Source organism: Zootoca vivipara, chromosome 2, assembly GCF_963506605.1.
Source record: "Zootoca vivipara chromosome 2, rZooViv1.1, whole genome shotgun sequence".
Lineage (NCBI taxonomy): Eukaryota > Metazoa > Chordata > Lepidosauria > Squamata > Lacertidae > Zootoca > Zootoca vivipara.
This window is the reverse complement of record NC_083277.1, coordinates 51,966,030-51,982,107: the sequence shown is the minus strand read 5'-3', so window position 1 is coordinate 51,982,107 and position 16,078 is coordinate 51,966,030. Positions and strand designations below refer to the sequence as shown.

The 16,078-nt window shown below is 42.7% G+C and overlaps 1 protein-coding gene across 3 annotated transcripts in view; it reads right to left on the bottom strand.

Annotated features, from left to right (window-relative positions):
- Nucleotides 1-16,078, bottom strand: part of DNAH1 (dynein axonemal heavy chain 1) — a 132,646-nt gene that overhangs the window by 44,079 nt on the left and 72,489 nt on the right. For all 3 annotated transcript variants that reach the window (XM_035106095.2, XM_035106094.2, XM_035106098.2), the window contains exons 39-53: nt 15,922-16,041; nt 15,308-15,466; nt 14,925-15,029; nt 13,582-13,722; nt 12,457-12,617; nt 10,926-11,083; nt 10,573-10,746; nt 10,422-10,460; nt 8,949-9,127; nt 7,708-7,938; nt 6,042-6,238; nt 4,798-4,933; nt 3,325-3,533; nt 2,473-2,644; nt 1,965-2,156 (exon numbers count right to left, since the gene is read on the bottom strand). In XM_035106095.2, coding sequence (XP_034961986.1) covers nt 1,965-2,156; nt 2,473-2,644; nt 3,325-3,533; nt 4,798-4,933; nt 6,042-6,238; nt 7,708-7,938; nt 8,949-9,127; nt 10,422-10,460; nt 10,573-10,746; nt 10,926-11,083; nt 12,457-12,617; nt 13,582-13,722; nt 14,925-15,029; nt 15,308-15,466; nt 15,922-16,041 — 2,373 coding nt within the window. The remainder of the gene's footprint in view (nt 1-1,964; nt 2,157-2,472; nt 2,645-3,324; nt 3,534-4,797; nt 4,934-6,041; nt 6,239-7,707; nt 7,939-8,948; nt 9,128-10,421; nt 10,461-10,572; nt 10,747-10,925; nt 11,084-12,456; nt 12,618-13,581; nt 13,723-14,924; nt 15,030-15,307; nt 15,467-15,921; nt 16,042-16,078) is intronic.

Sequence of the window (16,078 nt, the reverse complement as noted above, 5' to 3'; positions counted from 1 at the left end):
CACACCACACAGGCCGTGGGAAGTGGTGTCCATGGACTTCATCACAGATCTGCCTTCGTCCAGGGGTAAGACTGCAGTGTTGGTGGTGGTGGACCTCATGTCCAAAATGTGTCACTTTATACCGTGTGCCAGGGCAGTCTCGGCAGAAGAGACAGCCAAACTGTTTGTTGATCACATTTTCAGACTGCATGGATTACCTTTAAGGGTTATTTCGGATCGTGGCCGCCAATTTGTTTCCAGGTTCTGGCGGCGGCTCATGAACCTCCTGCAGGTGGAGGTCAGCTTGTCGACGGCTAGACACCCGCAGACCAACGGACAAGCGGAGAGGGTCAACGCCATTCTGCAGCAGTACCTGAGATGCTACGTCAGCCAGCGGCAAACGGACTGGGTGGATCGCTTGCCACTAGCAGAATTTGCCTACAACAATGCAGTGCACGTCTCCACAGGGGTGTCGCCCTTTAAGGCCAATTACGGGCGCGACCTCAGATCTTTCCCAGAGAGGGAGAGGGAGGAGGAGGAGGAGGGCCCACAGGCTGAGGATTGGGCAGAGGAACTGGAGACGGTGCACCAGCAGCTCAGAGAACACTTGGAGAGGGCCAAGGAAGCGTACAAAAAGGGGGCAGATCGCCACAGGCGACAAGGGGAGGTCATCAGGGTGGGGGACAAGGTGTGGTTGTCCTCGGAGGGCCTTCCCACCAGAGGGAGGTGCAAAAAGCTGGCACCCAAATGGCTGGGCCCCTTCACGGTCACGCAACAGGTCAACCCGGTGGCATACAGGCTGGCACTGCCAGAGGACATGAGGGTGCATCCAGTGTTTCATAGATCGCTGCTGTCGCCGTACAGGGAAAGCAGCAGGCTCAGAGACAGCGAACAAACCCCCGAGGGAGGGGGGGAGAGGGAAAGCAGGGAGCAACTCAATGAGGCCACGGCCATCCTGGATTCAAGGTGGGGGGTGGGGGGCCTGGAGTACCTCATGGCATGGGAGGATGCTCCACCGTCCCAGAATGAATGGGTTCCCGCCACTCAGATACAGGAGGAATTCTTGGTGGAAGAATTTCACGCCCTCTTTCCCCACAGACCCAAGCCCTGGCACATGGAAAGGGAGGGGGAGGAGGAGGAGGCACGGGAGAACAGCTCACCATGGCGCTGGGAAGCGGAGTTTGAGGAACCAGAGGATGAGGTATGGGTGTCGCCAAGATCCACCCAGTCAGAGGAAGGAGCAGATTGGCAAAACATTTTTACCCCCACCAGCTCTGACGCCACGGACTTTTTGGGATTCCCGTCCTCCCAGGCGGAAGGGGGGGGCTCGCAGGACTGGGGGGAGGTGTTCACACCAACGGGCTCGGAGAGCACCGAGTTTTTAGGCTTCCAGTCGTCACCGACACATGGGGGGGGCCTGGGGAGGGGTGAAGGAGAGCTTGGGAGGGGGGTGGATGTGAGGGACAGGGGATATCGCGAAGTCCCTCCCCTCCTGAGTTCAAGCCCGTCCCCGAGCAAAGGGGAAAGCAGGGAGAGTTCCGATTCCAGTGGGGAAGCAGGAAGTCGTGTCCGAGGCTCAGGCAAGGTAGAGGAGCCAGGGTCCCAGGTGGGACAGGAAGGGGCAAGTAAGGGGGGAAGACCCATCCCCCCAACTCCAGAATTACGCAGGAAGAGGAGGGGCAAGAGGATGGGTCTGCCAAAGCTTTTGTGTTGGAGAAAGACGCGCCAAAAGCCATTAGGAGGTTCTGAAACCGACTGACAACATCGCTCCGTGTAAATAGCAATGACTTGAGCACTGTAAATACGCAGCACCAATAAAAGAATAAAATGCAGAGCTGCGTAGCGTCGTTACTCTGAAGTAGTCCACTCCGGCCACTGTGACAGAACCTTTTATGATGTGTTTTGCTGGAAAGGAGAAATCGGTCCATTGCTCTAAGTGCAGTCTTCAACATATGTGATAGAACCCCAAGACTCAAGCAACCCACCTTGTCCAATCCACTCTTCATCCTGGTTTTGGCAACTTTGAGCTCCTGTTTTTTTGTACCTATCAAGGTGGTGAAGATGCCAAGCAGCTCCAGGTAGCTTTTGGGAGTGACATAATTATGCCTTGCCAATTCTGCCAGATACACCTTGCACTTAAGTGCTACGCTCTGGTGGATTTCTACACACATCTCAATCTATAAGGGGGAGGAAACAGACATTGGAAGAGGTTTCTCAACAGAAAGAAGGCAGAGAATGACTATGAAATGTGCTACATGCAAGATGCACAGAAGTTAAAATATGTAATGCAAACATTTATGAAATGAGTATTTCCTTGAAACACAGGGACCAATTGGAGAAGTGACAACTATTCCAAACACTAGCAGTGACTCATACAATATGAATTCTAATAACGAAACATTCAATTATTAGATAATTGCTCTCTTTTTCATGTTTCTCCTTGCACATATGTAAAATCTGAGGTCGTGAGCATATTTAAGAGAGGTCACTTACCATTCCCTGTATAATTTCAGGGGTGGCATCAGCATCTGGGATCTCATTGAAAAATGAAGCAGCAACAGACTGCAGGGCTTCTGCAGGCCACTCATTAAACCAGTCAATGGTACAGCAGTTCACCAGAGATGGGAACTGTCTGAGCCGTGCTCGGAATACCTCTCCAATAGGACTGCAGAATGTGGAAGCAGTAAAGAATGAGAAAAACCTTATTAGAATAGACTTCAACTAAGTCAAATATCTCCTGTTTGGATGCACTGCAGGGGATTCTTTTAACAGCAAAGGCCATGCTAGGCACATTCAGAAGACCACAATTAAAATTTATACTAATATATTACACTAAACCACTGGGGATGGAGAATTCCCACCTCACCAGCAAAGCCTTTATATTCATTAAGGTTTCCACAAGGCAATCATCCCAAATGTTGACATTCAAATTAGGTGCCCTACAGATCTCTTCTACATATGTATTGGAACTAAAGGCTGCTACTATGGTATGTGCCATTATTCCTGAAGGAATAGGCGCTACACTTTGTAAGTGAACACTTTGATCCATCTAAAAACTATGGGCTACACAACTTCATGGCTCCTACAGATACAGAGTTCAATGCAGTGATATTTATTTTGAAGATTTATAGCATAGCTATAAGACTATTATCCTAAATATAATTGAAAAATCACATCAAATAGGAGTAATCTCTCTCTCTCTCTCTCTCTCGGATCACAGGCTCCCCATTCCTGCTATATTCCAGCCCCCTGTAGCATGGATCACCACTGATAGTAAGGAAAGCTCTTGGGAGCTTGGAGAGACCCCCTTCACCATTTAGCCCAATGGACTAGGCTAGCTCATACCTCATGCATAGGACTGTGTGGATATTGCTGCGTACTCTCCCTGTGTACGCAGCCATCAGGTTGGCCTTGGTAGGTTGAAGCCCCTGGTCCTGCACTAATGGTTTCATAGTGGTCATAATCTGGTCCTGTTCATCCAGGGCATACAGGTTAGGTATATCTCCTGAATTCAGCAGGTTGTTGATATCCTCAAGAAAGGACTCACTTTTAATCTAAAGGAAAAAAATTAAAAGGGTTCTATCAACAATAATGTCCTTTCATTTTAATCTCGTCTATTTACCCACTAAAGATCTCATCTTCGTGACTTAGATTTTCGTATTGAAAATCTCTGAAATGTAAGTCACAGTGAGAACACTGGTTGTGCAAATAATGAAAAACAGCCTAACTGATAGGATGAAATCTGCATCAGAGAGAGAATAGTGCGAAACCCCTACTTTGTTAATGTGAAGTAGTAATTCAGAAATTCGACTAACATTTGAGTCCCATCTTTTGGATCCAATCCTAGACTCTGATCACTTTTCTAGGCATTTCATTCTTAAGACAATAAATATGCACTTCCTATCTATTACTTGCAATCCACTTACCATCCATCAACCCTAAACATCTGTTTTAGAGACATTACATCTCTCCAATACTAGTTGGGTTGTATTTTGTACCTGTGAAAATGCAAATTCCCCTCCAATTGTACACTTATTGCTACTAGAAGGCACTGACACCTATTAGATATTGCTTGTAATGAGAATCTTCTCCATTTCCTCCTCCCAATACTTATGCTATTCTACACATTCTAATGTGTTATTTTGCTCATTATTAGCAATGTTTTCAATGTTTCAGATGCTGAGTGCATGACCCAGTGCATCATGACACTGATATTCCTTCCCTTATGTGCAGTGCCACACCATAGTGTAAGCCACCTGCTATTATTATTTATTATTATTATCGTAGTATTATTATCATCATCAGAGAGCCAGTATGATATAGTTGACTGGAGTACACAACTACCTAGAAGTATGGTTGTTGTCCTTCAACAAGTTGCGTAAATGGGACTATTCCTCAGGGTTGCACTGCAACATATCTAACCACAGATCATCTGGATAAGCCACAGATGTACGCAGAGGCACCATGCAATTTTTGGTTTTCAGGGTACTCAAATATCAATGTAATTTATATTTGTGATTCTTACCTCTTGGCACCCATGTGTGTAAAATTTGGCCAACATGTTTAATAATCTAACTCCTTAACAGTTAAGAGTTCTTAGTACCACCAAGAGAAATGTCATTCAGGTATCAGGAACAGCACAGTTTTTCTCAAAACATAGAAGTTCAGTTTTTCAAGAAAACTTGCTAAGCTAAGACTAGTTGGGAAAATAAAACAAGAGATGTGAGTGACAAAATTGGTACAAATCTGAGCAACATTCATTTAAAGGTTTAGCTATCCAGCGCAAGAAGAAATTTCATTCCTAACAGCATCAATTACCTGCGTATCTGTAAACAGAAAGGTAATGGATAAGTTTTGCAGACCAGCCTTCAGCATGATCTTTTTGAGGTCTTCCCTCCAGTCAGATATCCCATAGTTCTTGGAAAGTTCTATCTGAAAACATTCATAATCAGCTCTAAAAAGGAAATGATTATAATCAGGGCATGGGCTACAATATGCTAATATGTATACAGTACAAGGGAGAAAGACACAGAAAGAATTGTTGGTTGCTAACTGAGTGTATCACTGGCAGAAGGTAATCTGTGAGAGTTACGGGGCCACCTTGTGGTCAAAGGCAGGAAAAAGAACTTGAGGGAAATAGGCAGCTTGCAGAATCCAGTTTGCATCCTTGGCATACTCTAACAGGTCAGTTGAACAAGACACAAAAACACAAAGAGAGAAAACAAACATCTACTTCTCTAACAATTGTTGTAACCTACCTTGGAACTTTAGGGTGCAGGGCAACTAATAAATTAAAACAACAATGACAGTGACCCTAAGAGACTAAGAATCTAACAATTTTTACAACAGAACTAGAAAAAACTACTTAACAAAAGCAGCTGAGAAACTAGGGCAAGGCTGATGACCTTCAACCAGTGAAACCATTCCTACCATTCGGGTAGAACATAACAGCTTTTTCTCATGTTGCTGGAGAAGGTAATTAGTGAGGGGCATACCAAAACCTCTCTAAGCATTTATATTTTAATTTTTGTAAGCTGAGACCCAGATGTGAAAAGCAGGGTATAACTTTTACTAAATAATAATAATAATAATAATAATAATACTATTCTTCTTCTTTGGTGATCACTTGTTGTCGAGTAAGAATAAGAATATTGGGCCTATGTGGAAGTCTAATACATATTGGCAGAATCTGAGCAATTCCCTTCCCATTCTGAGAGGCAATGGTTACAGATTAGGCCTGTGCCCATTAGGCTCTATGTGCATAGGCCCGAAGACCATATTCCAATGTTATAAAGTGGATGTGAGGTGGACCTGGAGGCATTCACGTACATTGAGTGGGAAGGCAAGGAAAATCCCAGTTTCTTCACTATGGTCACTTTCTGCACAGCTGGAACATGATATGAACAGTGTCAAGCTTTCTTCATATGATGTGAGCAAATTGAACTCAGAAGTAGAAATGAACATGAATCCAAAAAAAACCCCAAACTAAAGCTCACTGCTTTTCTGATCATTCTGTCACTATCCACTGGCTCAGAAACCTGTGATATGCATTCATATCTTACATGTGGGATGCTAATTTGGTAAGAGATTGCCTTCCACTGCCACCAACACCCAAGAGAAGAGCATTGCCCAGTGCCTGGCGCAGAATACGGGTGATTCGGCAAATGTGTTGCATAGCGTCCATGAAAAGAACTAGCTTCATCTTGGTAGTATTGATCTGATTGTATTCCTCCATGTACTCCTCAATCACGTGCATAAGCTATAGCCAAAAAGAGAGGAAGAAGAATAGAAGCAATAACTAAGCATGCCTCTCTGAGGAGGCAATCAATGGGCCATTCACCTCTATGCCCATCAGATCCTGTCAATAAGGGAAGACAGTGGTGAAAAAAATACCCAGTCTTAGAAAGGCTACTTAGTGAAAATGAAAATATATGATCTAGGTAGGATGTACACCCATCAAAAAGAGGAGCAAGCAGCCTTTCCTTAATTCCCCAACCAAAATCTTTCACAGATAAACTTAACCATTTAAATAATGTTCACTGTAAACATAAAGGTAATGGGACCCCTGACCATTAGGTCCAGTCGTGACTGACTCTGGGGTTGCAGCGCTCATCTAACATTATTGACCGAGGGAACCGGCGTACAGCTTCCAGGTCATGTGGCCAGCATGACAAAGCCGGCTTCTGGCAAACTACAGCAGCACACGGAAACGCCGTTTACCTTCCCGCTGTAGCGGTACCTATTTATCTACTTGCACATTGACGTGCTTTTGATCTGCTAGGTTGGCAGGAGCTGGGAATGAGCAACGGGAGCTCACCCCGTCACAGGGATTCGAACTGCCAACCTTCTGATCAGCAAGCCCTAGGCTCTGTGGTTTAAGCCACAGTGCCACCCGTGTCCCGCACTGTAAACATAGCCAAGTTCAATAGGATTAGAGCAACACACTTGTATGGATTTCAGAGTTTCAATCTGAGTTTAGCTATTGTGTCATAGCATGGACATTGTTATCTAATCCCTTACCCACATTTTATCTATCTGGCCAATGGGTGTGATGAACAACTGCCTACCTAAGAGGCTGAATTAATTATCTATAATTCACTTAGTGATCATGAAAGAAGACATACTGTTATTATTATCCTTGACTACATGGCAGTGAATGCAAAGTACACTGCTCCTTATTAAAATCATTATATTTTTTCCCTTTGCTTAATTAACATTTTCTCAGTATGCACAATATCCTTCCAGTTGGGAGTTCTGCAGGAAGGATAATTACTTGCAAAGGTCACCTGTACAGGTTTTTAATGGCATCCACTGCAGTACTATGAACATTAAACTTGTTCTTCGTCCTAGTTTATTGCATTCTCCAAGCCCAAGCACTGTGCTAAAGTCATCTGCATAGCAGATTCCCAACTGTTCTTTATTACTTGCCTGAACACAGGGGGCATTCAGAGGAAACAGCATTATCTAGGTCTGTTCTATCCTCTTCCATCCATGTTCATCTATCATTCTCAGCATGCTTCTAGTGCTCAGTCTATCCTTGTACAACCTTGTTGTTGTTTCTTTCCTCTGAAAATCATAATCACTTCTAGTATAGGCATCAAGTATATTCTAGAAACTCAACTATGGACACCCAATACTTTTATTAACTGCACCCATATTATATGTTGTGCACAAAGGAAAGTAATTTGGAAGAAGTACAAAAATGGAGACGCATCTTATGAATCCTACCTTCTCTCTCTCAGCAATTAATTCATAAAGCTTCACATCAGAACCTGGGTACATGAAATCCCCATAGAGAAGGGGCTCATAAGGAACAACTTCCTCAAAGGTGGTATCCCATTCAGACATCACGCTCTTCATCAAGTCATCAAACCAAGTTCGGTCCTCCTCATTAACCAGACGGTCACGAAACACACGACAACTCTCATGATACCACAGCCTCAGCAGGTCCGCTTTATCCTGGCAAACAATTCCAGTGACAACCTTAAACAACCTTTCGTTATTACTTACACAAGCCCAAAGAATGTTATTTCTTGTTCCACAGTGATTCTTCCCCCTAAGACACTGACCCTACGGTGTGAAAAACAACCCTTTCCCAACCAGATTTATAAGAAAATGTTTCTAAACTACCAGAGCAAATCTAAGCCTCAGATCTGCTGATTGGAGGGGTTTAGAGGATAATGGGTATCTCCCCATAACACAGACAAGTTTTGCTAGCACAGGATAAGTCTCCAAAAAGCTCTGTGGGTTTAGCTCTGCTGCTGGTAGAGTTTCTGCTACAATTAGTCAGTGTTGGGCTTTGAAATGAAGAGTTCTGGTGCACAGAAGAGGTGGCCTTGGATCTGCTAGATCATAACCCCCTCTGTTCTTCAGAGAGGCCCCAGAATTGGGTCCCTCTCCCATGCCAGTCTAGACCTGGTATAACTAATTCTCCTTCCACTGGAATCAAGGAGTGGGTTTGTTTGTTTGTTTTTTAAAAAATAAAGATCCACTCAAGGAAAGAAAAAGAAAGTCTGCCACACATCTCCACCCACAACCCACTTAGGATTGCACTGTAAGAATGGCTGGCTAAAACTTGAGGAAATTGAGAGGTGGAGTTCTGCGGATAAATCCATGCACTCAGATTTTATCACTAGATATATGAGGGACTCGTGGACACCCAAGCTCGATTGTACTGGGTTTGTAGTAAAGCTCTACCATGGATACTGCAGAATGAAGTTCTCCTGAGGTAGGAGGACTATGAGTGAATGAAAGAGGTGTGATACACTTGCTGCTGCCAACAAGAGAGGAAAAAAGCAACCCCAATATTTTGACCCAGATCCCCACAATCAGGCCTAGATTGTGCATTATTGCTTGCACTTAGTGCAGTGGTATGCAATGCACACAACAAAGGGATAACTATTCAATTATGCAATTTCCAGCAACTAAAATTCCTGTCACAGAGCAGATATTGTGAAGGGAGCACTTACCATAATTTTGGCAGGTTCTGCCATGAGCATGCCCTGGAAAACCTTGGAGAGATCCCTCAGATTAAACGTATAGTGAGATTTTGCTGGAGTAGGCAACAGTTGGGATGTGATAGTGGAATACACTCGTATAGTTGCATCAACAAGGGGTTCGCTTAAGTCCTGCACCTGTGGGCATCCAGCTAAAAAACCCAAAAGATGGTCAGCATTGCAGCGGGGGCTTTTCAGGAAAGGGAGAACCATGAGTGGTCACATAGAAATAGGGCAGGCTAGCTTGAGACATAGTGAGATCACCGTAGCTAAAATAGATTTACCAATGACTTTATCTCACAGAAGCTATTCCCCATCCTCATAATCTATATTACTGCCCAATGTGCAGTTGTAGTACAACCACACAACTTATTAATTAAGACTTTTTATACTGCCTCCCACATCAGTCTCAAGGTAGCATACCAAAATTAAATCATAGTACAATTAAAATGCAGCTAATAACTTAAGCAGAGATAAACAGAATTCTAACAACGGCTTGTATAACATGGTCCATGCAACATCGTAAGCCAAACTCTGGCAGGCCCCCAGAAACCAGCTCGTAGCCACTTTTCTCCTCCTCAGCCCTTTTTTGCTTCCATGCTGTGCTGAGTGAAGCAAATGTTCGGCTTAGTGTGCCATCTGAACTGGAACTCATGGTCAAGTTCTTTCCTCACTAAACATGAGGTTTGTTCTTGAAATGGTTGCAGTTGCAGTTTGAATACGAGACAGACCTGGTAAAAGGCACTGCAGCCACCCAGGCTTCCAGTGACTGAGACGTTTCCCGGAGTACCAGCAGACTACACACCTGCTCCTTTGTGAGGAATGGGACCCCACACAGGACAAGCATACTATCCAATTCCTGAACCTGGGAACCACCAACCCACAGGACTTCGATCTTGTCAAGATTAAAATTCAGCTTAACCCCAGATTTGTTCTTGCGCTGTTAAGAATTCTGCATACATTATCCCCATATCAAAAACTCAAGTTTTCCAACTAGAGAAACTGGCACCTGCTGAGCGAGAATTGTTTAAACCAGATTAGAAAAAATACAGAAGGGTCTGTTTCTATTACTATCTTACTTTGAGGTAATGTGGAGACAACCCAAAATTTTCATTTTCTCCATAATGTGGCTGCCAGGGAACTATCTTGTGAGATACATGCATGTATAATCAATTGGCAGGCTGTAGCACAAACACATGGGTGTTGTCCACAAGTCACATGCTTCCTGCAGCATAAAGTATGGAGCTCCCTTGGGTAAGCCAAAAATTGGCATACTTAAGTTTATTCATGTTATTGTGTTTGAAGAGATGGGCATCCATCTGCTGAAGCAAAAACCACTTTCCTGATGCTTTTGGTCCAAAATCGTCTATCATCACCATCAAACAAATGACTTATTTCCTCAAGCCTTACATAGACAATCCATTAACTTGTGCTCAGGTTACTTACGAACTGGCTCTCTGTAACATACTTCTCCTAGACGTCCAGCTAAAATAACCAAGAAAGAAAAGTGGTGTCACATTCCACTATCAAACATTTCTCAGTCACATGGCATATGAGAGCTATGTAAAAAAGGGGGAAATGTATTCTCATAACTCACCCATCCAACTGTCTAGAATGGTGGAAAAGATTTTCTTCTTGCTGCTATCCTCCAGCTCAGTGAAAGATAGATAGTTGAAATGGCGGGTGAGGCGTGGGCTGATTGCATTTCTTCCTCCACCCGGAGGTCCCATGGCACCAACAAAGTTAATATCTACCAATTTCTTAAAGGTACCTGACAAAACATTCCGCAGAAAAATGAGAGAATATATGAATGCCAAGACTCCAGTGGGGGGGGGGAAGCTGTATGTACACCAGAGGAAGGTTACTTTAGAACTAGCCTGGCTGGCCTGGAACAGAAAGTATTTTTCTATAGAATAATTAGGTAAATTAAGTAAAGAAAGTATGTCATACCAATTTGTTTCCTATCGTACCAGCCATTATGATCCATCCATTGCCGAAGAAGCTCAATAGGTGGCTGGGCACCATAGGTCTCTAGTGCGGGCATGTTCAGGTCATCAATGAAAAATATGAAGTATCTGCCAAGTGGAGGGCCAAAAACTCCCTTGCGCCTATACAGAACCAGACAAGAATAAAAACTACATCACAGAGTGGAACACATGATGAAAATACTGCAGTCAAGGTACAATTTGGAAAAAAAGGCTGCTGAAGAGACTATACATTTAACATGATGAGCCTGTCGATTGGTTGGTGAATCCATGTATAATCTAAGGAAAATAATTAACCTCTCAAGTGTAGAATATGCTCCTCAGTGCTGATCTTGACTCTTGCATACCAAGATCAGCAAACAGGGAACTCTTGGTAGTTCAAGCACCCTCAGATGTTTGTGGGGCTGGAGCCCAGGAAAGGGGGCATTGTTTATGGCAGCCCTAATTCCCTCCTGGCACCTACACTATTGATGCTTGCAATATATATTTTTAGGATTCACCCTATTCCTAGAACTGTAATTTGTTTTAAACTGTTGTTAATATTGCATTTTTTAATTACTGTAACCTGCCCAGGAACCTTATGGTGAAGGGTGGGCAAGACATTGTAACAGCAGCAATAACAGCAATTGTAGCAAAAAGAAACACAAGAGTGTTGCTGTATGTATACCATGTATAAACATACCTCCCCACTATGGCTCAGTTGGTTAGAGCATGGTGCTGACAACACCAAGGCCACAGGTTCAATCCTTGTTTTGGACAGCTGCATATTCCTGCATAGATGATCCATGGGGTCCCTTCCAACTCTACAATTCTATGAATTATTTCCATGAATACTACCTCCACTATGAGAAGCAATGTGCATCTGAATGCCAGTTTGTAGGAGCCACAAGTTTGGAGAGTGCTGTTGCACCCAGCTCCTGCTTGAAGGCTTCCCATAGGCATATGGCTGACTACCTTAAGAAGAAGAAGATGGACTAGGTTGGCCTTTGCTCTGAGCCAGTGAGGCTTCTCATCTTGTGCTCTTATGAACTTTCTGCTAAAGGTCACTAGATAATCAATGTTGAATAACATAAGTAAAACACAGTATGGCTGCAAATCTGAATAGATATGAATAAAACCTCCAAGTTCAAGGGGCGACTCAATGAACGACCCAGTGTTTTCCATTCAGGGTATGTGATTGTTTACTATTATCAAAATATCCAGTGACTCAGAAATAAGTAGGAATCCCCAGGGCCAGAGCATTCAATCAGCGTATATCCAATTCCTGTTTGCCCACTGAACTAACTCTATGGGAGTGTTGATCAGCCAGACGTTTCTGCTATCACTCCCAGGATGGGGAAATAGCTATACTTTGATTTTAAATCATTTACATTTTTGTGCTTAAATTTCTTTAGCAAATTTGGAAAGGATTGCTAATAAATGCTAAAAAAGCAAATAAAATAAATATGAACAAAGTGGGATGTCAGCAGCAGAAATATTGCAACGAAGAAATTTGCCTTTTATCCAGTTTGCTGTCAATGAGATCTTGAGTTTGGTTGGCTGAGGTTCGAGCAGAGAACATAAGAAAATGGCTGATAAATTCTAGTGGCAGGTTCTTCAGAAGCTCATCTGCTATTGTGAGGGTCTTTCCAGTTCCTGTGGGTCCAATACAAAGAACCTACAAATTGGAAGAGAGAAAAACTGTCACTATTGGGGGATGTGTGCAGACTGTAATCACACCTTCACAGACTCATTTGCCAATTAGTAGTGTCCATTGTAACTGTATAGGGCTTTTCAAACTGTGTCTTTGAGATTCCTTTGTTTATTGCTGCAGTAGAACAGTTCTCAAAAATTGCTAGGGGTTTCACTGAATGACTTAACAGCCTTTTTTTGTTCCGCAAATCGAAGGAGAACAAAATCAAATATACTAACTCATATTTTAATAACATTCTCCTGCACAGTAATCATTGTAAAAAACAGCACTTTGTGGAAACTATGGACCCTAGGCTAAGCTGTCTAGAGGTCTGCATAAACATTAAGTAGATTATACCAAAGGCATATAATGAAGTACAGAGGCCGTAGACCAGGACCGTGTTGGCTGTTTAATAATCCAGCCTTAGTCAGAAAAACTAATAATCAAGTACAGGGCTATGTACAGATATTTTCTTCCACAATCTTTGCATGAGACTGCCTGAATAAAGCTGAATGGCATTTGAGAACCTCTTCTGTAGTAGATCAAACTAATGAATGAATGAATGCAGAAGCGGAAGCAAATAAAGTCAACTGAGTAGCCATTTGGGGGTACATTTTGAGCAAAGTACCATGTTTCTCCGAAAATAAGACACCGTCTTATATTTATTTTTCCTTTAAAAAAAACCCCACACTGGCTTATTTTCAGGGGATGTCTTATTTTTTATTACGCCCCTATTCCTTGGGGCCCTCCAGAACTGCGCCTATCACTATGTCTTATTTTCGGGGTATGGCTTATATTGCGCAAATGCTTAGAAATCCTGCTATGGCTTATTTTATGGGTATGTTTTATTTTAGGAGAAACAGGGCACTAATGCTGGCTTGACTGAGCAACAGAATATTTGCCTTTCTACAATACTAACTTAACTCCACTTGAAATTCAGGAAACTTACTGGTTTGTGGTTTGTGAGCAAGAGCTCCAGCAGAAAAGCCATCTGGACAGTGTTCATCGTGGGAACAATAATGTCACAGAAGCTGGTATCAGGCACCATGGTAAATGATGAAGAGAAATCCATCCAGTTCTCCCAGCACACCTAAGAGACACAGGTACATTTGATGGGAAGGACAGACAGAGGCTTAAAACATCCTTAATTAGTTTCTTAAATACATCCGGGCCAATACAGAAATTGAATACAGAATTAAGTTTGCAAAGAACCTCAGCAGTAGAATCTTGGGAAAATTTACAGTGATGTTCCAGAGATTCCAGTAAGTCTACTTCCCTTTACCAGTCCAATCTTAATCATGACAAAGTCTCATTGAAACTACATCTGGGATTATCCTCTCCCCCAACCACCATTTTCCTAAATGCAAAAGAAAGTTAGACTTAAGGAATGGAGGCAGGCGGGGATTTCAATGCTGAGGGGTAGGAGTTGCTTAAAGGTGCTTACTCTGGTGGCAAGGACTTTTCTCTTTACTTTAAAAATGATGCTCAGAATTATTTAAGACTGTTTCACTGCTGTTACAATACAAAATATGCAAGATTGTACTATATTTATTCTATTCTTGCATTAAAATTAAGATCATTTTGTACGGTGAAGTCAATTATTAAAACAAAACTGAATATCAAAATTTAATAATGTCACTATGCTTGATGTGTATGCTGTGTTTATATGGTTATAAAATAATTAATAAAAATTAAAAAATAGAAATGATGCTAGTGTTGTGACGAGATGCATTTAGTGGGGGTTGGGGAGGGGACAAGAAAAAGAGTAGGGGAAGCTACTGTTACCCTTAAGCCCTTATCCCCCTCTAAATTATCTAAATCATTTTGCCAATCCTCCCCACAAACAGTCAGAATGCCCTCTCTCATTTGCCTCCTGCAAAAGAAAAAAGGGGGTGGGGAAGAAAAATAGTATTAGCGCTGTCCTTAGAGCATGAGATCTTAGGGCTGTGGGTTTGAGCCCCATGTTGGGGCAAAATATTCCTGCATTGCAGGGGGTGGACTAGATGACCCTTGTGATCCCTTCCAACTCCACAGTTCTATGATTCTATAGAGTGAAGAGGGCTGCAGGCCCAAGAAGGTTAGTCCTGGTCCTGCCAATATCCTTGGTGGCCACAACCCTCCAACATCTCTACATTTGGCTACTGTGTACATTTATGCATGCACTGATGTAACAGATAAAGCTCCCTCATACAAGTGGGGGATGCCGACTAGGTCAAAGGTTAGCTCATGCGGCCCCTCCAGTATGTTTCCAAGGGGTGGAATATCTGAATCCCCTGATGAGAATTTATTTACCATGTTAACAAACTCTTCATCTTCTTCTTCCTCAATGCTGCTAATTCCAGCATCGTTCAGTTTATAGTCATAGACCAAACCTTTTTCTGGGAACAGTAATTCAATCTGTGGGAAGGAAACAGGCAGTGAACATCACAGCTAGCTTTACTTCAGAAGAGACTAATATAAAGAATGTAGTGTGTGGAAACAACTTCAGAGTGATTCCGTCCAGTTTATTTAGTTAAAGTTGCTATATTTTCCTGTATCTGCCAAAATAATGATTCAGAAGCAAGGCAGGCAGTGTTAATCTGTGAGACAGCAGAAACAAGGAACTCACAAAAATTCTGGAAATACAGGAGCCCTATAGCTGCTTTTAGGAACAGATGCCATTTCCATCAACTTGCCTTCTCATCTGCCATCTTGTTCCTTAACCAAACACTGAAGGCCACACGGCTTTGGGCATCCCCAGTCGCACCCACACTCCAGAGCAAAGCAAATATGAACCAAGATTCAATCAGTTCACCAATACGGGCTGTTTTCTCTGCAGGGATTCTTTTCATTCCCTGAAGATTCAATTAGCAGTACAAACGAAGCAGAACAAGTTAATTAGTGACAAAGTAAAACCTTAGATTATCTGCAAAATCTGTCTAAATTCCCTACATGTATTTTGGATGCCTTTTCTGAAAGTAGCTCCAGTCTCTATGGACAAAGAAATCTATTGCAACCCAGTTGGTTCATGAAGTCCCTGATGAACAAATTCATTGCAACTGTCACAGCATTAACCCCAAAGTGGTTTAGCATCTAGGTTTTACTTATCAGACCCTATCAAAGAGATATTCACAAATGATAACACAGTAAACAATATCAAAGCTTAAGTACATTTCTGTCTGCTAATTCCTCTGTTTGTTATCAATAAATGTAGAACTTATTTCCGAGTCCATCTGTTCAATTGGACCCAGTTGTCCATTCTACTTTAGCCTGGTAGGACCCTGAACATCAACAGCTACACCAGCCCTACCTCAACGGGAATGAAGGGTTGAAAGAAACAGTCCAACAACTTGAGAAGACTCATCGTCAGGTTAGCATCTGTAGAGGTAATTATTTCCTTCACTGAACTTCGGACAAATCTAATAGAGTCCTGAAAGGGTTCGGAAGATCAAGAGTTAAATGTTGTT